We start from the raw sequence: 22,607 nt of genomic DNA on the forward strand, positions 1-22,607 counted from the left end.
ACTATACAGTATTTGTGTTTTAGATGTGTTTGGCCTATTTTTGTACGTGTATGCGTTTGTATTCGGAGCCAAAAGGGAACGTATATCACTGGTCATAAAAGTACCCGGACCATCAAATGTGTTACACTTTGTCAGCGCCTCAGTTCTCACGGTACTGCCACTTTTTCAATGTAATTGTAGTACTTTGTTTGGTTATGTGTTCAGTGCATCATAAGTCATCGTTTCGTGTTGCTTTCCAAATCAACAAATGAATGGTTATTGTGTTTTCACTGAATTCGAAAGGGCCGTAGCGGCGGATCATGCTAGTTAGTAGCTCATTGAAAGAAATTGAACGCCGTTATTTCCTTTTGAGAACACAGACTTTTACTATTTTTAATGTACAACATTTAACATGAGTCATTCAATTTATTTTTTTAAATGTGTATATGGTTGTTCGCCACCGGATTAAAGTTTGTTTTTGTACAGGTGTTCCACTTATCTATAGTTGTCCGTCTATCTATAGTCATAGGTTGAGGAAACCCTACACAAATTTTGGAATTAAAATTAGTTGCACATTATTGACTCTACAATGCAAGACAATTGCTACATCATAATGAGCCATGTTTATAATACTGTAGTAGTCTTCTATTTCTTATGGGGCAAAGTAAGGCGGCCAAAATGTGAGTATCTCCCTCCGTTATGATACGGTGTCGTTCAGTTCATTCTCATGACAGATTGTCCCTATTAAAGTTAATATTTTAACTGTGCACAATGTAGATTAGTTGTGCTACTACATGTTGTGTTGTGTACCAAATGTGCTGTCTATTTGTTGTATGGCCTAGAGTTAATTCAAACTGATCATCCTGTCTGTGTCCTGATGTTCTGGATCAGATGGAGGATGAGGACGATTGCCCAGAGTTGGTGCCCATCGAAATTTTGCCTGGGGTACCTGCAGAGCAGATACCTGTTACCATCATCACCGGCTACCTAGGTGAGAGTTACCTCCTAGATAACATACTATAAACCAAATGTTTACAGTACATTTTAGAATGATGTCAGGGAATATCATGTTTTGGCTTCCCGGTGGAGTTAAGAAGCACATTATATACTGTAGGCAGGAAGGATTTCCTTAGTCTGTCAATGTGACAGCTGCCAGTCATGGAAGCTGGTACGATGCATTTGTTGCTGTGGCTTGTTCATAATGGGCAGAAGGTAATTTAACTTCCTTCTTTGGACCTCAGATTTTGGCTGTCCAATTTTGCGCCCATGACAGGGGTGGATTTCAATGTCCGTAACTCGGCCAAGAAGTGTCCCTTTTCTTGATAAACTCCTATGAAAAGTTTCAAGCTCTGAAAATTTCAAGAATTTTGCTTCCCTTTTTGTCACTTTTTTTTTCAAATGATAGTATTTTATATTTAATATTTTTCTTTCTATTTGTAGGTGCGGGAAAGACCACACTCTTGAACTACATTTTAACAGAACAACACAACAAGCGGATTGCAGTCATACTAAATGAATTTGGAGAAGGTAAAGCTGATATGTTAATAGTATTGAGAGATCGTCCTGGATCAAAGTTTGGTAGTTTTCCACTGGAGGGCAGCATAGCTTTTACCATGATGACCAATGACTAATACATCGACTTTCCCATATTGCTTTATTTAAAAGCACCACATGCACTTGTAAAAGAGTATTACTTATTTAAATATCCTGGACTTTTTGTTCTCATTAAATAAAGATTAGTTTGTAGAATATTCAATTCTCAATTCTCAATTCTTAGGTCTCAAAGTTTTTTAAAGGCAGTTTTATGCTGGTTGTCCAAATGTTCTTGAAACTTTGATATATTTGATACTTAAGTACTCTGCATATTTACACATGTGCAAAGCTTTACTGTTAATATCAGATTTAAAATGCTCATTTCTTCAGTCCTATACAGGAAACAGACAGTAATAGATTAAATGCACAACAAAAATGGTGCAGTAACATTGACAAAACTATTAAAAATAAACGTTTTAATTTAAACAATATCAGTTCCAAAAAGTTACAAAAAATAAGTGTATTGAAATGTGTAAATGAAAATATTAGACCTTTTAGTTAGCTACAATAATTTTACTGTCATAAGGTGTGAAATGCCTGTGAAGTAGGGTCCTATTCATCCATCCATTATTCCTTGCCGCTTATCCTCACGAGGGTCGCGGCCTGCAGGCATGCTGGAGCCTATCCCAGCTGTTTTCAAGCTTTGTGTGTGTGTGTGTGTGTGTGTGTGTTTTTGTGTGTGTGTGTGTGTGGGGGGGGGGGGGGGGGGCTGTCAGATACTCACAGGACACAGAATTACAAACACCTATTCACAGTCATAAACATGCAAGTTATAATGTCCAATATACCTACCGTGCATGTTTTAGGAGTGTGGGAGGAAACTAGATTAAGGCATGGGGATAATATGAAAACTCCGCTAAGGAATTCCAGAGCTGCAAGCGAACGTGCAAACTGAACTGTAAGGTGGATGTGCCACTCCCTATTTTTCATACAAAGGATTTGAGTGTGTAGTGTTCATGAGAGTAAATTTTCCACTCGAGTCACATATTGTTTGTTTTGTTTCAAATTCATTGATTGTGATCAAAACAATGCAAACTGTCACTGTTCAAAGGTCTTTTGTCTTGAATTTCCAGTTGTTTTTTATCTGTGAGATATAGATTGATTCAGTCTGCTACAAGAATGTTTGATGAACATTTTATACAACTCTATGCAATGCCTTTTGTCTTTTTTTTCAGTCAAGTTCCAATGTTACTTTATAACACTCCTTTTATCTAATTCTAGAAACTCCATTCACTCTCTTCCAGGGAGTGCACTTGAGAAGTCGCTAGCTGTGAGCCATGCTGGAGAACTTTATGAAGAGTGGCTGGAGCTGAGGAATGGCTGCCTCTGCTGCTCTGTTAAGTATGCCCATAAATGAGTTACAGTAATGAGTTTTACATTAAATCCTTAATAGTTTCTCAATTGCATTTTGTTTGTGTTCCTCATTTTCAGGGACAATGGCGTCAAAGCCATCGAGAATCTGATGGAAAAGAAGGGCAAGTTTGACTATATTCTCTTGGAAACCACAGGACTTGCTGACCCAGGTAATACAATAATCCTCATTATTGGGGTGTGATACGGACGGCACATACTGTTTGACTCCAATTTCTTCAACAAATTATCTATCACAGAACTGTACTACTGCCAACATAATGTCTAATTAATTGTACAGGGAATTGTTGAATGCCATTTAATTTGAATTATATTGTGTAACAATTAGTAAACACGTAAAACACTAATAACAACAAGTTACTCAATTCTTGATTTAAAAGATGACTAATGAGAAAGACACCATTTAATAACTTCATGAGATTAACAATCAGCCCAGCAATGTTTTAGCATCACTGTACGACAAATATAGACAATTACAGGTACATTTGGAGTGCATTATTCTTTATCCCATATGTGTTCGCCTACAGCTCCATAATTAGCTATTGGTTCTTAACCTGGGTTCGATTGAATCCTTGAGGTTCGATGAGTGTCTCAGTTTGGCAGAGCTACCACTGCATAAGTCATGACACAACCGACTGATGTCAATTCATGATAACACGCTCACTTGGCCATCATGGTCTGCAAATGACCACCTTACATTGCTTAACCCTTCAGTGCAGTTCATTTTGTGCATTGGTAAAATAACATACTGCTCCTATGGTTTGTATTTGAAAAAAAAAAAAACATTTTATTTTTCACTAAGGAAAGGTTCGGTGAATGCACATGAAAATGGTAGTGTTCAGTACCTCGAACAAGGTTAAAAACTACTCTTTTAACATTTGCAGTTACCAACCCAACCATTTGTCAAAACATGTCGTGAAGAAAAAAAATCTCTCACACATGGGCTGCAAATTGGCTCCATGAAAATAATGTGACCGCTTTCAGACAATCAGCATTCGTAGCTGTGGTAAGCAACACAAACTTGTTCAGACTCTGTTTATACATGAGGCTGCACTCTCCACCCCGCCCCACCACAATCCATACCACATTACATAGGACAACAGGGCTCAACAGAAGAATGCTCGTCACCCAACCAGAAGGTTGGGAGATTGATTCCTGATCTGGTGACCATGCCAAAATGTCCTTGAGCACAACTCTGAATACTGTACCCTAGTTTGGATATCTTTGACTTGATGTACTTATGTTTTTGTGTGGCTAAAAAAAAATGGATGGATGAATGAGGGAATATCAGACTTTGATAAATGGTCTAGGAACAGCTATATAAGTGCACTACAGTTGCCATTTACATGATTCTGTAATGACACTAAGAGTTATAACCCTTGTTGCTAGTATTGATCAGAAGTGAGGTAAAATGTTCATATTTGACCCAATTAACCCTATGTGTGTGCCCCAATACTTCTACTGATCTTTCTGATGCCGATTTCTATTCAGGCAGCAAAGAAAAACAACCCAAAGCCATACGGCCCTCATGTTTAAATCAGGGAACTCAATATTTGGCTATTTCAAGATAAGTCAGGAGACAACTGGACCTTGTTGTGAAATGACAGACGTGGCAGAAGGTGTCAAAGAGGTTAGATGTGCGCCTGCCATCATCACCTTGTATTTTCGTGACTTATATTTATTAGACCAGAAAAGATTGTTATCCACAACCATTGGTCCTGCTACTACTGTCAATTCTAACTCCAACTTTGGGGGTGGGTATTGCAAATTTTGACATTTAATACAGGAAAGGGCTCAGATGGATTGCATGAAACATGTTGCTAAAAAACTTTTTTTGTGTTTTCATAACACAGCCATCAATTATTTATAATTCCTTATTCCCTGCTGGCAGCATGACAGAAGTGCATTATATGAACATGATGCGGCAGCCACAGTAACATGGATAATGATATAATCTGCCTCTCAGATCAGCGTATTTTGAAAATAATCCTGTTTTGTCTATACTGTACATAAATAGTTCATTCCATGGTTAACAGATTTGACATGTGGTCTCTATGTTTGTAGAATTCCTAATACAGTCGGCCCCCGGTTTACGAACACCCTGTTTTACGAACAATTCGACTTACGAGCGTGGACCACGGAGATTTTTGTCCCCCGCTTACGAGCAAACCTTTCGTTTTACGAACAATCCGACATGCCGGCCATTGTGTATGCAAATGTATTTTCGCTTAGCTGCGTCAACAAAATCAGCAGTTGACGCTAGTGACAGTAACGTGAAAGCTATTGCTCTTACAACGTCACAGTCACTGTCTCAGTCACGGAGTCAGTCACGGAGATGCCAATATGCTATTGGTCGATTAAGGTCACCCGGTCTCACTCACGGAGATGCTATTGGCCGGCGTCACGTCAATCACAGAAATGCCGATATGCTATTGGCCGAACGCCTTTATCTAGCTTGTTGGCACAGCTGGTCAGGATGGAAGGAAGGAGAGAAAATGAGTGAAAAACGGAAGGAAGGAATGTTGTTAAGACTTTGCAAACTTTATCGGTTAGACATAGCTTCTAAAATTGCTAGTAGCGGTAAAGGAAGAAGTAAGAAGATGATGACAATAGAAACGAAGCAGGAGATAATAAAAAAAAAGAGGGAGGCACACGCATAGTTAACCTTGCTCGTGACTATGGACGGAACCGCTCGGCAATCTTCTAAGGGCAAGACTTTCCTTGCCGGAGTATGGACCTCGCTTGACAACAAAATGGAGAGGCTTCTTCTATTATGGATTAAAGAGAAGGAAATTGCCGGTGATATGTTTTAGCATCTCCGTGACTGACACCGTGACTGATACAGTGACTGTGACATTGTAAGAGCAATAGCATATCAGCGTAACTGTGTCAATTTTGCGGGTTGGTTTCTGCTCCCCTCCGCCTCCACCCAGCTCAAGTCACGTCGCTCCAAAGGTAAATGTCATTTTTCCTTTGTATATGTTATTTATTTAATTTAACTGTACAGTAGATTATGTTATTCATTTTTAATATGTGTATAAAGTCGTGATGTTTTTACCCAAGGTACATGCACGCTTTCACGAATTAACATAGGTTTGGATTTCCCGTCATACGAGCAGTTCGAGTTATGAGCGTAGCCGCTGAACGGATAAAGTTCGTAACCCGGGGGCCCACTGTACTATATACAGTTAGCTTCCTCTGTTTCAGATCAGAACATAATAGCTCATTTGTTTGTCTTACAGGTGCTGTGGCTTCCATATTTTGGGTTGACGCAGAGCTCGGCAGTGACATCTATCTAGACGGTAAGTGAATTAATCTCAGCAGTCATCGCTAGTTTTTGGTGGCTTAATTTAAGGTGCATTCCAAATGAAAGAAAAACAGTGTTGCTGTATCTATATGACAATCAAAAACTGCTGACAAAGCAAGTTATTTTTTGCTTCTTGTGTCTTATCTTTTAAACATTCTTAGTTGTCTCACACACACACACACACACACACACACAAAAGTGCTACTTTTCTAAGTCCAATTAGGTTAAAAGTTGTCCATGAAAAGTGATGTAATAATTAAAACAAGAGTGGTTAATGTTTACCCAAATGGTACCTGGATTGCAGAGGTGGGCACTTTTTCAGCACTGACGGACTGTCAATGAATCCGTCGCTGACGGATGCGCATTTTGCCGACGGACCGACGAATGATGGGAATGTTCACAAAACAACAAATGAAATTCAATGCAACTGACTTGCATTTTTATCTGCTTTATCTGCCATATTGCCGCATCAAGTTACTAATATAGTACAAAACGCAATTGGCCCGCAGTCATTGTTTCAATAGTCACTTTACAGCACCACCAAGCAGTGGACAAATATGTTCAGTTGCGTGGGTTGTTCAATTCATTAGTTGTCATACACAGCTATAACACAGCTGACTCTACTGGATATTTATTTGTAGTTGCTACCTTTCTTAGCCCTGGCTCTATAAACCAAAACTCATACTATAGAAATTCTAGCCGACCAAAAGTTAAAAGTAGTGTGTAGAATTGTTAAGACAGTTGTCTTATTTTGCATGTTCATTCGGAGATGGATTTTCACTGCAAGGCGTTCACTCTTTCAAGTAACTAATGGGTGCAGAGCAAATTTGCATTATTTCTCTGATTGGCTCTTGGCCAGTAAATGCAAGATAGAAGTTTTATAATTCCCCAATTAAAAACGTTTTTAGTAAATTAAACCTCAGCAATACTTTCTTTTACTTGTAGTGTATGTGACAGATGAAAGTTAGTCAAATCAGACAAATTTGAATGAAAGGTTTTGAAAACCGTCTCAAACATTTGTTAGCCAAGAAGTTATAAATTAGAATCGACATCCACCACTTGACTAGTAAATTGTGATAATGCCATCCAATGGACATGATTCCTAATTGCACTCTTGTCCCTTGTTTGGTTGTTTTGGTTGCCTGAATGCATGAAGTGAATGCTCAGCTGTGGTGTTCTAGGGCAGATGACCCAAAGTCAAGTTTTTAGTGAGATAAAAAATATTTATTGCAGTCACAACGGACTTGAAGTAAAAGGATGTGTGTAATTTAGTCAAGAATGTGCCCAATTCCTTTAACTTTCACATCATCTTGTTTCTCTCAGGCATTGTTACTGTCATTGACGCCAAATATGGACTCCAGGTATATCACTACCCTGTTTTTTGTTGTTGTTGTTGTTGTTGTTAAATGTTACATTGAATTGAATGTAGATGACTTTTACTTCCATTAAAATTGAAAATATTGTCAATTTTAGACATATTGAAAACCCGTTTTTATCCTATAATTCCCCCGATTTTTGCATTAATCCTTTCAACAGCAACTCGCAAACAGTGTGCAATAGAAATGTTTGTGTTGAGACCCCAAAACCACCAAGGGGAGCTAGCTAAAACCTATGACATTTGCAAGCCTTTCAATAACTTCATTGAGTGGCTTAGCCTGTCTCCCATAATGCATATTTCTTGCTATGCATTGTGGGACTTGTATTGTACAGTGGAAACCCGCCAAACAAAATAAATCTGTCCCCGGGTTGGGATCGTAAAACGAAATTGTTGTATGGCGGGCAATAAAAATCTATGGTAATTAGCTAACGTGTGTAAAACCCTAGAAAAATCAAAAACATCAAAATTGTATGTCCATATCAAAAAATGGCAACAAATTAGTACAGTAAGTGCTACTTATATATAATATACATGTATACGATTAAATAACACGATAAATAAAAAATATATAAAGGAATTATTTACCTTTGAGTGACGTGACGAGCTTGTAATGGCCATATTCCCTACCGAGGGTAGCCTAGCATTCTTCGTATTTCTTGATTATCTCCAGCTTCGTTCCCATACTAATCATCTTCTTACTTCTCTCTTTAACATTCGCAATCTTGGGACCCATGGCTAACCAATTAAAGTTTGAATTAAGCACTAAAATGCACAATAGTAAATACAATATTGCAAGCACTCACACAAGAACAAATCTTTAACATGCTGCCATTTTGACACCGTGACGCCGACCAATAGCTAACCAGCATCTTAGTGACTCTGTGACTCTTTAAGTTGCTAAACCCATGTGATTCAAAGTTCGCAAGTTTGCATTAGATAACACTCAATAGCAGTATCACTTGAAAACACATCCACATCCTTCACACCTGAAGGCATTTAGAAAGAACAGAACAAGTGACACCTGCATAATGGGCTCTACTGCGAAGATGTCAAGCCTGATAAAGTGACACCACTGGGTGCCAAGGCGCGATGCCAGAACGAACTACCAGTAAAGCAGTCATTCCATTGTGTCTTTGCCTTCATGTCTTCTGCGCAATATCCTATTTTCGAGTAAGTATTCTGACTGACCTTTTGTGAGATTGAAACACTTTCCGATGCATTTTTGTCTTCCTGTTCACCTGCGGAAATGTCAATTTGACATTGAGAGGGGCCAGTATTCCATTAGTAAAGCTATACTTGTATCAGTATTACTTTACAAGTATATACTATATATATACTGTATCACGCAAAAGTGATAAATTTACAAACAAAATGGTATGTCGGTGCAAAATAGTTCTGTGAATTGTGTCATATTACTCAAGAAAGATCCCAAATGACCTGGGAAGACAAAAAAATGGAAAGTGATTTTTTTTTTTTAAGCTTTCTCAGTGTATAAGACTCACATTTGGACATGGATACCACATTTACTGTCCTTCCTTTAACTTTTTAAATAATTCCTTCTTTTAAAATTGAGTATGCTTTTTTTTTTTAGCATCTATCGGAGGCAAAGGCTGATGGACTTGTCAATGAAGCAGAAAGGTTAGATTTATTTTTTACATTAATGTTAACATGTTTTTCTCCTAAATAGTCAAGTCAAAGTGTTTATTGTCATGTTCATATTGTAGAAATTAGTTTCTCTGCACAATTAAACTCTTACTTTTCTGTCCACACAAATGCTGTAAAAATAAGTACCAAGTTAAGACACAAAAAACAAGGTATAAACAACACACAAGTAACAGAAACACACAAACGCACAAATATGAATCATAAGAGGGTAGATTATGTACAGATACCTACAATAATGTGCAAGATACCCACAAATAGACCCATCTTGTAATAATGGGTGGAATTCTTGCTATCCATCTTGTCGTCTGTCTTTTTGTGACCATTTGTAGGAAAAATAACAGTGATAAAGTAATACCTGGTTTGCATCATACGTTTGCATTCTTCATCTGTGTCTGTTTTCACCTTTTGAAACTTAACCAGCCCATTTTCGTACCATTATCCCAGTATTGTACCATTTTTTGTTCATGAAATCACAAAATCATGAACACAACAGTTTTGTTTAGATTTTTCTTTGGCTTGTTTAAATTGTCATTTAGCAGCATGAGAAGAACTGATAACTAGAAAAGCCTACATCAAAGTTTTAGTCAACGGTAATTAAAAATAAAAGCATGATGTAAAGTGTTTAGTTTTGTGTAAAACTCCTCCAAAGCATTGACTTGTTGTAACTATTAATTTACTATCCACAATCAATAAGGCTGGATTTACACGCAATGGGCCACATGACACAATAGAGATTTTTTTGCTCTCATGTGTCACATTTGTGATATGTGTAATAGCAGTGTGAAATATGTTTTTAAAATGTATGGGAACAAATATCTTCGGATCAGAATCCTCTTCAAAATATAGATAAAAATCAGATATGTATTACCGGTAGATCTCTGCACATTGAAATACACTGCAAATGCACTAATTAGACATACTGTAATTCCAACCTAATATTTAAGGAGTACTCATAAGAATTTGCATCTTTTTTAGACAGATTGCACTCGCTGACCTGACAATTATCAACAAGACCGATCTAGTTTGTGAGGCAGAGCTTGCTCAAATCCGAGATGCTGTCAGGTGAGCTCTTTATCTTTTTCACGATGATGTGGGAACATGTTTAAAATAATGCATTTGGAAGAAGGAGTAACCTATACTTTTCCCACCCCCAGGTCAATAAACAGTGTGGCGAAAATCCTGGAAACCCAAAGATCAAGGTAGTTAGCGCCGTCATGCTCACAGCGGGGTCTTTTTTATCGTGAGATTATAAAGCGTCTCCGTGGCCCGCCCTCCCAGCTTTGTTTATAAAGTGTGGCAGATGAACTCCACGTGCTGCCCTTGCTCAGATCTTCATATCAAAGATGAAGGGTCGAAGGCGTGACATTCCACCAAAGGAACCGCCTCCCCTTCCTCTCCTCATACACACACACGCACTAACCCTAACCCTACACAATACAAATATACACAAAGTGCTGCATCCTGAGTAGGCACAAGATGTGCGCGGGTGTCCAGTTACCCAGCGTGCTTTGCTGTCTTTGACTTGTGGTCTTCCTCCCAATGGGGGTTGCATATTCACCCATATTCTCTGTTGGCATGTGATTGGACCCAGGTAGCATAGCACCTGGCTCGCACAAGCAGAATCTATCAAAGGTCTGGGCGTGTGCGTGTGTGTTTGTCCACCCCCACCAGTAAAGTTCAGACAAGGGCAAGAAGATAAAAGAGGCCACGCAGTGAGGGGTTAATTGTAAAAACCCTTTTCATAGGCTGAATCCATGTATTTTTCATACTAGTAGGCGCTTTGCAAGGCATTTCTGCCTTAAAGTTATCCCACAGTTTATGTAAAGGGATGATACAACTCCACCAAAATATCTAATGTGGTCTTGCAGGGTGAACCTCTCGGAAGTTCTCGACCTTCACTCTTTTGACAGTAAGGATGGAGCAAAGTGAGTTTCCCCATACAGGTGACATTTAATGCACAACAAAGAGACATTTCACAATTCAATTAATTGCTTTCACTGTTTTACTGTTGCAAGTATTGACGTGGTCTGATTTTGACCATGTTATAGAACTACAAAAATAATTTGTTATCTACAGAAAAAACATTACTTTACCTGTATGACATGGTTATATTACAAGGGAAAAACGAAAGTATTTGCACAGTATCTGGGGTGAAAAAATGCTGTTAGAAAAAAAAATTACAGAATTAAATGGGTAGGGCATCACAATTGAATAAGAATAAATGTGTTATATTAACACTTTAATTAACACAGGAAATTAACTCTGAGCTTTGTTGTCAATTGAAACCCTGCAGAGAAGCAGCATTGTTGACAATTGATGTTAAGGTTGTTTTGTTTTTTTTTGGAGGGGTGGGGATGGGGGGTTTGGGAAAATTTTAGAAGCTCGCCTGTCAGAGCGCTTGAAATTAAATTATAGGTCCCCTCCTTTTAAATGGCAGACATTACATGAGTTGAGAAAACGAGAGGAGAATATATGAAAAAGTCTTATTTTTAGTGAAAATGTTTTTAACTTCATGAAATAGTTTTGATGTTACTAGATTGAAATCTAAACTTTTTGAGAATTAAGTTGTACCAATTTGAAGCAAAACTGTTCATGTTACAAATTGTCAAGAAGTCACATTCGTTCAAAAAGTTCTTGAGTTTTGATACATCTATAACTGGATGTCATTAGACTGTGCAGGTGCGCCTAATGAAGTGTCTGGTGAGTGTCAACTGCCATGTTATGTGTTTTTGTGCCGGTTGCTAGGTTGCAATGATATTCGTGTTCTGCCTGGATGGTCCTTTGTTGCTTGTCTTGTCTGAAGCGTGTAGCCAACCGTCTTTGACAGTGTTGCTCGCCACGTTTCTTTTTAATTAACACTCTTTTATTGAGTGCCCCCACCCCACGTCCTGTGACACCCCGGGATGGGAATCATATTATATACCCCTGCTCCCCTCTGATAGAATGTCATTGTCATGAATAGCGTCAGTGTTCATCCCTTCATGTGAATGAAACGGGCCGCGGCGTTAAAACTCTCTTATATGCCCTTGGTCAGTGTATGTGAGGCCAGCTGCAGAGGATTAGAGCTGTGTGTGTCCACTGGCTCACGAGGAGTTCCCCTTGTCCCAACAGATAGCTCCTTTCCCCCTTGCCTTAAAGAGGGGGTCGGGGAGGGGCTCTTGCCCTCCCCAGATCCCACGCTGGCTGTTTGAAGCGGACTCCCCGCCGCTCCGCCTGTGTGGTACTAACTAACAGCACATTAGGGTCAAACTGCTGGGCACAACATTTAGCCTCCTTGTGAGGTCGGCTAGAGAACAATTGGTCCGAGTTTGTTTGGTAGCTGCAGAGGGTGTTTTGTATGCTTTAATTGCCATTTCTAAAGTTTTCACAAGTCCATTGAGGGATGATGTTGTTAAGCCCTGATTATACCACACTTCTACTATTATACTGATATACAGATGGGGGGCATATACTATATAATAATCCACAGCGGAGGAGAGCAGAGATACTGTTTCAGTGGTGTTTTTCCTTTAAAAATGCAATACAGTTTTTTGTTGTTGTTGTTGTTTTTTATCCTAAGGCATCTGTAAGTTGGCTTTGTTGGGAAAAAAATTAGGCTTAGTGTACCAGGTTTGGGGAACCTAAAATTGTCCATGACAAATTTAAGAATAAATACAAACACAAATGCACAAATGCATTTTTGTGTAAACACAAGTTTGTTTGCAAGCATAACAAGGGACCAATCCTTGATCCAAATTGTGAAAAATTGTGAGTAACGGTAAATGTTAGTAGGTCACAAGCATGAATGTTGCCGATTTGCTATGCATTAAAGCTGGTGTCCAATTATAGATACGCCTAAAAAAAAAAGTTGCAATGCAACCAAATGGAAAAAGCAATGCCAGGATGTAATCAGTGTGTCAAAACTGTATTGTGTGAATTGACGACAGTTAGTAAGTGCCTAAAAGATGAATATCTGAGGTGATCTGAACAAGTTGATTTTGAAGGTTCTCGGAGTCACTGAATAACTTTACCAAAAATTGATGCAAGACATGAAGATCGGCAAAGATCACATGAAATCATATTTTGTCTCTTGACAGTCTCGCAGAGAAGCTTCAGGTTTTGAAACCGAGCCAACCTCATCTTGACAAGGTATTGTTTAACTCTCCCACCTTATTTATTGATTTATTTTTACAATTCACCCCTTTCAGCTTTGTGTTTTGTTTGTTAATTTCTTTCGACACATCATTTCCTGCAAGATTAAGGGAATGCGTTCTGCTTAGGGCCAAAAAAAACCTTGTTGTCTCGCATCCCCTCAGGCTGTGACGCCGCGGTGAAAATGACCTCCCCTGCTTTTTTTAGTGTGGTGATCATCTTAGAAGCTTTTGATGTTGTTGGGGTTTTTTTGTATTATCTTACAAATAGATCCACTTTGAGTCATGCACGACATAAACAGCTAAGAGATGCCGCTAAAGTCTATAGTTTTTCTTATAGTTATCAGCTTTATTTTAGCTTTAGTTGAATGACATTTACTAAGTATACAGTTCAACATCAAATTTGTGATCTAAATGTATTTTCGAGGCTTTTTTTCATTCGGCCTTTTCTATAGGAATGATCCTTAATTTCTCCTGACCGCAGTTTTCAATTCTCTTGTTTCATGCCCATTGAGTTTTACCACAGGATGGACACAGATGAGACGTGTTCGTGTGTGTAAATACTACCATTGTTTTCTGTTTTCTCTATGTTCCTCTTTCCCGCATGAAGTAACCCCCCAACACACACACACACACACACGCACAACCCCTCCTCACCCTTGTTGCTCTTTTCATGTAAATGAGAAGGCTGTTATTCTGTTGTTATACCAAATGACAAGGAAGTGTGTAACCTTAACACTTCAACACAAAAACAGCAAATATCTGCAAAGTGCCCCTTTAATGCCACAAGGAAGTTTAGAAACAAGGGTGAGAAGTGGGGCCAGGGCAGCGTGGGTTATTTTGGGCTATCGTACGCAGATGAAGAGATGTGGCGAGTGTAGTTGTGCTTTTCGACTTTCTTTAGCAACTTCATTCTTTGTTGTACCGTCATAATGGCGTTTTTATTCCACTGCCACTGTAAATTAAAAGTGTAACATGTTTTATTTTTAAAGTTTGTCAGAATATATACAGAAGATAATTTATACTGCACACTGAGAGGTTGCTAAATTTTGGACGATTTGCAAAATACAAATACCACTGCTTTGCCAAATAATTTGAAGGCATGTTTTAGTTTTAAAAAAAATGTAGTATTGTGAGCATCATGGCATAATATTTTAAAAATCCTTACACTATAACTGATTATAAAAGCTTATTGCCTCAATTTAAAAAAGCAACTCAATTGTTTTCATCTAATTACCCTCATATTTTTTGCGCAATTCAAACTGTTTCAACTAAACTGATCATAATCCTTGAACATTTTTTTCCTCAAAACTTCAAGCCTTCATTTAATAAAAAGTTCCATGACCATTTCCATATCATTAAACATTGTTCAAAACCATTGCATATAATTACATTGAATACCTTATCGCAATAGAACACATTGTTCCATATTGTTCCGATATATTCCTTGAATTCAAAGCATCCCACTTCATTCAGCTTGCTTCATCACTTGACTTATCTTTTTAGCATTTTCCCACAATTTGAACAGAAATTGCATTTTTATATGTTGCTTTGGATCACTACAAAAATACAGCATAACCAACAGTAAAATCTTTCGTAATATACCTTAATGCAAAAAGAACGTATCAAATTACTCAATTAATCAATGGTATACGTAATAAAAATAATTAACAATAAAAGAAAATTATAGTGACAGGCCCAGAGAACTTGCAAAATAACAATAAAAGTAAATAATGTGTTAAGATTAAAAACCATAAATGGTAATTTTGCAAGAACAAAGTCATCACTTTAAAATGTTATACATTATAACATGTCAATTTTATTATTACCAAGGCGGGGAAAAAATGTATGAGTCATAATACTTTCTGCTGTGCATGTTTAAACCACAGCAATGTAACCACAATTTGTATGTACTTACTTTTATTTATTTTTGTTTCTGTAAGCAGAATTTGTGGTCTGTTTCTTACATTTTCTCTCACGATGTTGTAGCTCGTGTTGTGGCTACTATGTATTTATGTCCTAGAACAGAGCCGAAAAGTACATACACTGTCGTACGATGTGTTTTAAAATGAATCCTCTCCTATCGTCAGAGTATTTTAACAGTGACCTTTGAAGTGGCGGGAAGTCTTTCAGAAGATGCCTTGAATGTTTTCATTCAGGTACAAACACATGTTGTGATCCCCACTCCCATTGCCCAATTTTCTCCCTCACAATGTGCCCCTTTGAGAAAGCTTAGCCTCTCTTTTCTTCCACACATTTTACAGGATCTCCTCTGGGAAAAGACACTGCGAAACAAAGAGGGGCAACCCATGACTGTCATCCGCTTAAAGGTACAGTAAAGCACAAAAGTCTCCTCGGCGGCGGGCGGCCATCAATGGCCCGCTCACTTATTTGTATTCGTCGGTCCCGGGCACTTTCTTTCACTGTGGGTTAATCTGTCACTCGTAACATGTGACGTGCGTGCTTCTAGGGAATTGTGTCGCTGGCAACCAAAGCCCATCAAGTCATGCTGCAGGGGGTCCACGAACTGTATGAGCTTAATGAGACTCCGCAGCTTTGGGAGGAGCAGCCGCGGATCAGCCGTCTGGTCTTTATTGGTAAAGAAACACACAACCAATTGTACATACACTCACGCTGCTTTTCACGCATGTTCCCTTCATTCGCTTGCATCAAAGCTGTTCACTAAATGCAGCTAATGTGTAACGTGGTCATTGAAGCGTGAGTCTTAATAACTGACAAGAAGAACCCTGGAGGAAATTCACATTACGTCTTATGGAGCTATTCTTTTGGTATACGCAAGTGCCCTTTTTATTTGGCTTATAGAAAGATGGTAAGTACAGTGAGTGGAACCAGCATGTTTGTTTTAAAACGATTAGAATTTTTAAACCATTTACAGTTTTCTATAATCAATTGCGATTAATTGCACTTTTCAACAACTACGTCTACAAACCCTGTTACAGATATTAGTAAAACCAGGGAAAATGTGACTGTTTTAGTAGCTTTTTTTGATCGTTAATATGATTATTTACCTGTGAAATAGCACTGCTGAACAAAACTCCCAAATTTGGCTCGTTACTGGCATTTTATTCTTCTCATAGAAAAAGAATCTTAAAATTTCTCATTCGGAGGTTTAATTCTGCCCATCAGCAGCACCAAAGTAAGAGCAGTGTTTGCGAGGCACCGTCCAGATACAGTAACTTGTCATTTGTGTCTTTCTAGACCAGGGGTGGGCAATTCCGGTCCTCGAGGGCAGGTGTCCTTCATGTTTTCCAGTTTTCTCTGTCAAACACATCTGATTCAGATGATTAGGATTATTTTCAAGCTCCAGCAAGCTTGTTGATGAGATAATGGTTTAATCAGGTGTGTTGGGAGAGAAAACTAGAAAACATGCTGGTCACCGGCCCTTGAGGGCTCGAAATCCCCACCCCTGTTTTAGACCTTTTTTGTGGACTGTCAAGTTGGAAAAGTGCAAAATTCAGTTCAAAATGTTTCCTCTAAAGTTGGGAGAACGGAGTTGTCCCAAATAGAGAGCCAACACAATGAAGAGATATGGAACCCGGAATACAGCCACATTGTTTGGCAAATACTTTTTGGAAGAAAGACGTTTCTCAGAACGAATAAAGGAAATGAGCAACCCAATCAGAACAAAGCTTATTTACATGTTATTTTATACATGTATGTATATTGTTGAGGATAAATAGGAAATTGGCCAGTTTTAAAATCACGCGCATTTCACCATGAAATAGTTTGAAAAGTTTACCCTGACCATTCACAACCCAAATCATATAGCATCCAGATAAAAAGCCATTCATATTAAATATAATTTTAAAAAGTGAGATAATATTTTTGATGATTAATATTTTATCTGAAAAATAGAAGACTAAAAAAATGAAATTAATTAATCACCCCATATATTCCTCATTTTTATTTTTGTTTTTTTTTTTTAACTAAAAAAAATATGTCTTTCAAAGTTAAAACGTTACCTTTGGAGATTAATTTGAACTTTACACAGCATTTTAAAAAAACTCAGATAATCTCAGGTAAAACATTTCTGTTTCTGCAATCTTTGAAACCAAACTCAGTGGAGAGTCAACGGTACAAAGACAGACAAAGATCGGCACGTGCCTAGTTTCTTGATGGTTCATTGGAAACATAAAAAAAAAAAAAAAAATTGTGCACTTTGCGAAGCCTGGTTTGAACACCGTATTAGATGTACTTCTGGGGCATACCATCCCAGAGCAAAACTAACACCCCCGCTTAGACTGGTACGGATGAACTTGAGTGGCCTGCAGAGTCCAAACGGAACATCTTTGAGATGGATTACAATGGCGACTGAGAGCCGGCATGTTCTAGTTTTGGATGTTTCTGACATGAAGTTAATTCAGGCTGATATTGATTACTGTTAGTGGAAACATTGACAATTGCGTCATGACAATTTCTGTCTCTGCTCTCTCAGGAAGAAACTTAGACAAAGATATTCTCCAACAACAGATCCTCTCCAATGTGCTGCAAACACACAAGTGATCCAAAACTCTTATCACGAAACGCAGTGAATGTTATTCAGTGTACCCATTTGGATCAGTCAAGAAGAGACAGATTTAACTTCATGTGTTCGCTGAAGATAATGAAACATACCAGACGTTAGCTTATGTTGGAAAAAAAGGTCTAGACATTTTGTTTGGTAAAAGTGGCATCTGACAACACTACAGTAGTAATGTGCTTCTGTATGTACAGTATATTACTTGTGTATGCATTGCAAGTTAAAAGTAACACAGATTAATATATTTTCTAGTACTTCACAGTTGTCTGTAAAATGAAAATCATGAACAAAGGACAGTTTTTATTGAGTATGCTTCACAACACAAAATCAAAAAATATTTTCAGTTGCAGACTTCTTACAAAGGAGAAAAGTAAGGTTTTCAGCAAGCTTTCTAAAGGGTGCATACTGTTTTTGTTGTCACATTTTTTAAAATTCCTTGCGATAAGAAAATTTGTGTGCAAGCATCCTTATGAGCTTTTAGGAACCCTGGCATTTGCCACATCGTTATGGGATTTAGGTTTGTGTGTGTGTTTGATTTTCGTTTTGCCTATTTTTTTTTCATTAAATTATAATTTTTCAAATTGTATACTCTGCTGCTGTAACTGGCATTCTTGTGTAATTATTCGTGTTATAATACCAATATAATATCAATATAAATATAAATATTTCTTGCTCCTGCAATGGGAAAATCAAACACGTTAATACCCCATCACCAACAAATTGTCACATACTTACAAAACGTGCAAATCATTAAAAAACTAACACTTCTTCAATATATTTTTGCCTATCATTAAAAAAGTAACACTTCTTCAATATATTTTTGCCTTCAGAATTCATTTTTTTGTCAAAGTTTAAACCGTAGAATGTAATTGAACATTTTAAAACACTCAAACGTTTCAGCAACACAATGATAATATTGTTGACAGAAAGTTTTAAGGCAGTGCACTTAGAAAAAACAAACAGCGCCATGTGCAGAAGTCAACATTTTTTTTGTTTCCTTTCATGACGAACAATCGCTTAAATGATTAACAGATCTTTGCTGGGGTGTAACTGCTTTCACCTTAAATTAAGTCTGTACACGCCATACTTGATATTTGGTGCTGCTGTCCCGCTGCCATGTGATGACCATCAGCCTTCTCGCACGCGCGCGCGCGCGCACGTGGGGAAGTGGGTGGAGTTTTCCCAGCTCCTCGCATTAGCAATGGAGATGTCGTTATTGTTTGTGTTTTGTTTCTAGGCACATATCCGCTCACTTCGCTTTGATGATGTCCCCCGCTTTATTCGAGGCCGAGTTGTAAATCCCCCGAGCCCCTGGACTGGGTTGAGCCTAGCGGTATCGTTTCCTACTCAATTCTGATGCTGATTGGTCTCGTTAAGGGCGGCCATCGGCTCTTTTCTGCAGTGCTCCGCGGGATGCGACACCACGGCCATTTTCATGGTCACGCCACCCCGTGGGCATCCCGAGGTGGCAAACTAAACGAACACTGACGGGGTGGGGGCCGACCGCTGAAAGGGAAACGTGTTAATCTCACAAGACGTGGTACGGTGTTACCATGTTGAACATCGCAGGCACCCAACATGGCGAATGATCATTTTAGGTAACCTCAAACGTAAACATTGTGTTTTTGTTTGATGCTATTGTTTAAATAATACCAGTCAAAAGTGTGGAAACACCCTCAACCACATTAAGAAGTCATCAATTTCACGAGTAACTCTTACAAATGCATATGTTGAACTGAAAATCATTCCAGATACTATAGCATCATGCACATTATAAAGATGACTGAAAAATAGATGTGTACTACGTCAAACAGTCTAATAATGGATAGCTTTGATTAACATTTCTGTTTGATTACGAAATAATTCCACCGACATTCCGCTTATGATTAAATATGACAGCTAGATTACAGAGGAGTGTTTTATTTTTTAATTGATGCAGGATGTCCCGATGTATACCTGCATTAGGCTTGGTGACTTCACTTTTCTAATAAATGTACTTATCTGGTGTATTTTTTCAGAAATAAGTTTTACTATTTCTACTCCAATTTGCTGGAATCATTTGGACTATTCTGGTTTTGTGAAGTACATATTATTGTACAATAGCAGTAATATTAAATAAAATCAACTACCATAACGGGATAACATTATTAGTTGCTACTCTTAAATCATGTGGAGGACTCAAATGCGCTTCAAATCTATAACTTGACGACCGGACGGGCCTCATTGAGAAATGCATATAAATTTAAACCTCAACTAACTTGTACATGAATACTTTGACTCCCCCACCTGTTCGCTCTCATCCTTTGGCCCCCGCTGTGGTGAGGGATCTTGTGATAGGTCCACAGAACACCCCACCACGGGTGGGTCTACCCTGGTGGGCAAAATCCTCCCAGTTTATAAAGCTTCTCCCCTTCGGGTGCATGGAGAAGCTCTTGTAGGCTAACTTTTACGCGCGAGCGGGTTGGGGGTCTCGACGCATGGCGGATCGTGCTTCATTTTGAGGGCATTTTTCAGCGTTTGTCAACTTTGCCATGACACTTTCCGGTGAGTGCGAATCTTCCCAGCGCGCCGAGTTGCCTCCGGAGGAGGACGAGATCGACATTGTGGGCGAGGATGAGCCCGAGCCGGGTCGTGACGCCGACCAGGGCTCCTCCGCGGAATCCTCGGGAGCGGAGAGCGAGAGCGGCTTCTGCTCCGGGAAGACCGGTGCGGGGAGCCTGGTGAAGCCCCCTTACTCTTACATCGCCCTCATTACCATGGCCATCCTGCAGAGCCCCATGAAAAAGCTCACCCTGAGTGGCATCTGCGACTTCATCAGCAACAAGTTCCCCTACTACCGAGACAAGTTCCCGGCTTGGCAGAACTCCATCCGCCACAACCTGTCCCTCAACGACTGCTTCATCAAGATCCCCAGGGAGCCGGGTAACCCCGGCAAGGGGAACTACTGGTCCCTGGACCCGGCCTCGGAGGACATGTTCGACAACGGCAGTTTCCTCAGGCGGAGGAAGCGTTTCAAGAGGAACCAGCCCGAATTCGGCAAGGATGGATTCGTGTTTTGCTGCCGGCCTTTTGGCCAACCTTACCCGTTACAGGGGCGCGTCATGATTCCACCCTCGCCCTATCACTTTTTGCCGCAAACCCGGAGCGAGTGCATTGTGACTGGACCTAAAAGCTTCCGAACGACACAAACCACCGAGCCCGCGAGCCGGGACGCGCAGGTCAAGTGTTCCTTCAGCATTGATTCCATCATGAGTAAACCTGCCCCCACCATAGTAAGCCCTGCTCACAACCCCCTCGCTCACCCCCGCGTCATGTCGAATCATGCGGCCTGCTTGGTCCCCGCTCTCCTGCAGAACCCCAAAGCTACTTTCGGGCCCTCTGCCTTGCTGAGTGGTGCTCCCCTAATAAGTGAACAAATAAGGCATTCATACTCACACTGCTGAGGTGGTATTATTATTTTTTTATTATTATTGTTGTGTCATTGTTTAAGACACGAGTTGCTCATTTCTTAAAGAAATATTCTAACTGCATGATATTTATGTTGACGTAATCTTGAAGGAACTCCTATATTGCCAAAGACAATGGTTCTTGAAAATTTTACGTTTTCACCTAAAAAAACTTGCTCTCCAAAAAATGCCATCATGATCAAATGGAAGTACACTACCATTTTAAAGGTTTGAAGATACCTTGCCCGCAAAAACGCGAATTTGTTTAGAAACGTTTGACTACATTTAAGCCAGCGCCACTGTTAGTGCATAGTTTGGACATTAACAGAAAAAATAACACGCTAATTAAACTGTAAAGTCAAGTCGAGTTTATTTGTATAGCCGTGAATCACCACAGTCTATGCGCATTAATCATTTAAGCAACAAAAAAAGCTGACATTCTAAATGTATATTTGTAATTAGAACAAAGGTAAATAGTTTTTCAAATGTGACCTTTTGACTGATATTACTTGCTTGGGGAGAGCATAGCGGTAAAAAGGCAAGGAAAAAGAACTTAAGGCTTTTGAGAACATTTGATACACTGTATATTTGGATTTTGATGGTTAAATATTTTACTGTTGTATTTTTTTTTCAATGTATGTATATATTGCAGAACATATAAATGAGTGGACATTTCTACCTGTATTTATTAAGTTCTGTAATACAATGATATACTCCCACACGTGAGCTGGGATGTATGATCATTGAAATTGATTAATTGTGTTCTTAATGTGCTGTGATTGTAAAATGGGCAACTTAAAGGGTTATTGCAGTAATATGATTGAGAGCAGTTGTTTTCATAATTATCCCTCAAAATAAGCATCACACTTGTAAAGATGCAGCTTTTTAAAGTAAAAGTTCACTTATTCCTTACCTGTTGAAAGTTTTTTTTTTTTTTTTTAAGGGGCAAGTGCAAATGTACTTGAGTACCAACATTTGAAAGTTTTTTTTTCTGTCATTGTGTATGATACTGTTTTGGCATTGCAACAATTAAAAAGCTTTATGGACACAAAATCATTTTTAAATTTTACTAACGTGTACACCGCTCATACTCAGCATGGATGGGGAATGACTCACCCATCCATCCATCCATCCATCCATCCATCCATCCATCCATCCATCCATCCATCCATCCGTCCATTCATCATTAAGGCCACCG

General features: G+C 38.9%; 2 protein-coding genes across 4 annotated transcripts; both read left to right on the forward strand.

Annotated features, from left to right (window-relative positions):
- The first annotated feature begins 7 nt into the window (after window positions 1-7).
- zng1a (Zn regulated GTPase metalloprotein activator 1A) lies at window positions 8-19,317 on the forward strand. 3 transcript variants are annotated; one of them, XM_088418951.1, is made up of 16 exons: window positions 8-151; window positions 871-970; window positions 1,420-1,506; window positions 2,817-2,913; window positions 3,004-3,095; window positions 6,186-6,245; window positions 7,574-7,611; window positions 9,220-9,266; window positions 10,269-10,355; window positions 10,448-10,492; window positions 11,162-11,218; window positions 13,370-13,421; window positions 15,514-15,582; window positions 15,688-15,753; window positions 15,894-16,020; window positions 19,201-19,317. In XM_088418951.1, the coding sequence occupies exons 2-16, from the start codon at window positions 871-873 to the stop codon at window positions 19,224-19,226; spliced, it is 1,050 nt and encodes a 349-aa protein (XP_088275077.1). In that variant the 5' UTR covers window positions 8-151; the 3' UTR covers window positions 19,227-19,317. The 3 variants fall into 3 exon arrangements, with proteins under 3 accessions (XP_088275077.1, XP_088275056.1, XP_088275066.1); XM_088418930.1 differs by lacking the exon at window positions 19,201-19,317 and adding an exon at window positions 17,880-18,731 and having other exon boundaries at window positions 14-151; XM_088418940.1 differs by lacking the exon at window positions 19,201-19,317 and adding an exon at window positions 17,880-18,731 and having other exon boundaries at window positions 151-170.
- Window positions 19,318-20,487: 1,170 nt separating this feature from the next.
- foxd5 (forkhead box D5) lies at window positions 20,488-22,431 on the forward strand. The gene has a single exon (XM_088418965.1). The coding sequence runs from the start codon at window positions 20,495-20,497 to the stop codon at window positions 21,404-21,406; it is 912 nt and encodes a 303-aa protein (XP_088275091.1). The 5' UTR covers window positions 20,488-20,494; the 3' UTR covers window positions 21,407-22,431.
- Window positions 22,432-22,607: the final 176 nt, after the last annotated feature.

The sequence above is a fragment of the Hippichthys cyanospilos genome, chromosome 1 (genome assembly GCF_059441005.1).
Source record: "Hippichthys cyanospilos isolate Australia breed blue-spotted pipefish chromosome 1, RoL_Hcya_1.0, whole genome shotgun sequence".
Classification (NCBI taxonomy): domain Eukaryota; kingdom Metazoa; phylum Chordata; class Actinopteri; order Syngnathiformes; family Syngnathidae; genus Hippichthys; species Hippichthys cyanospilos.

Coding starts and splice junctions, on each gene's coding strand:
- zng1a (XM_088418930.1), top strand. CDS start 871: ATGGAGGATGAGGACGATTGCCCAGAGTTGGTGCCCATCGAAATTTTG. Junction 6,246..7,573: donor CAGTGACATCTATCTAGACG/GTAAGTGAATTA, acceptor TGTTTCTCTCAG/GCATTGTTACTGTCATTGAC. Junction 16,021..17,879: donor CAGCCGTCTGGTCTTTATTG/GTAAAGAAACAC, acceptor CTGCTCTCTCAG/GAAGAAACTTAGACAAAGAT.
- foxd5 (XM_088418965.1), top strand. CDS start 20,495: ATGACACTTTCCGGTGAGTGCGAATCTTCCCAGCGCGCCGAGTTGCCT.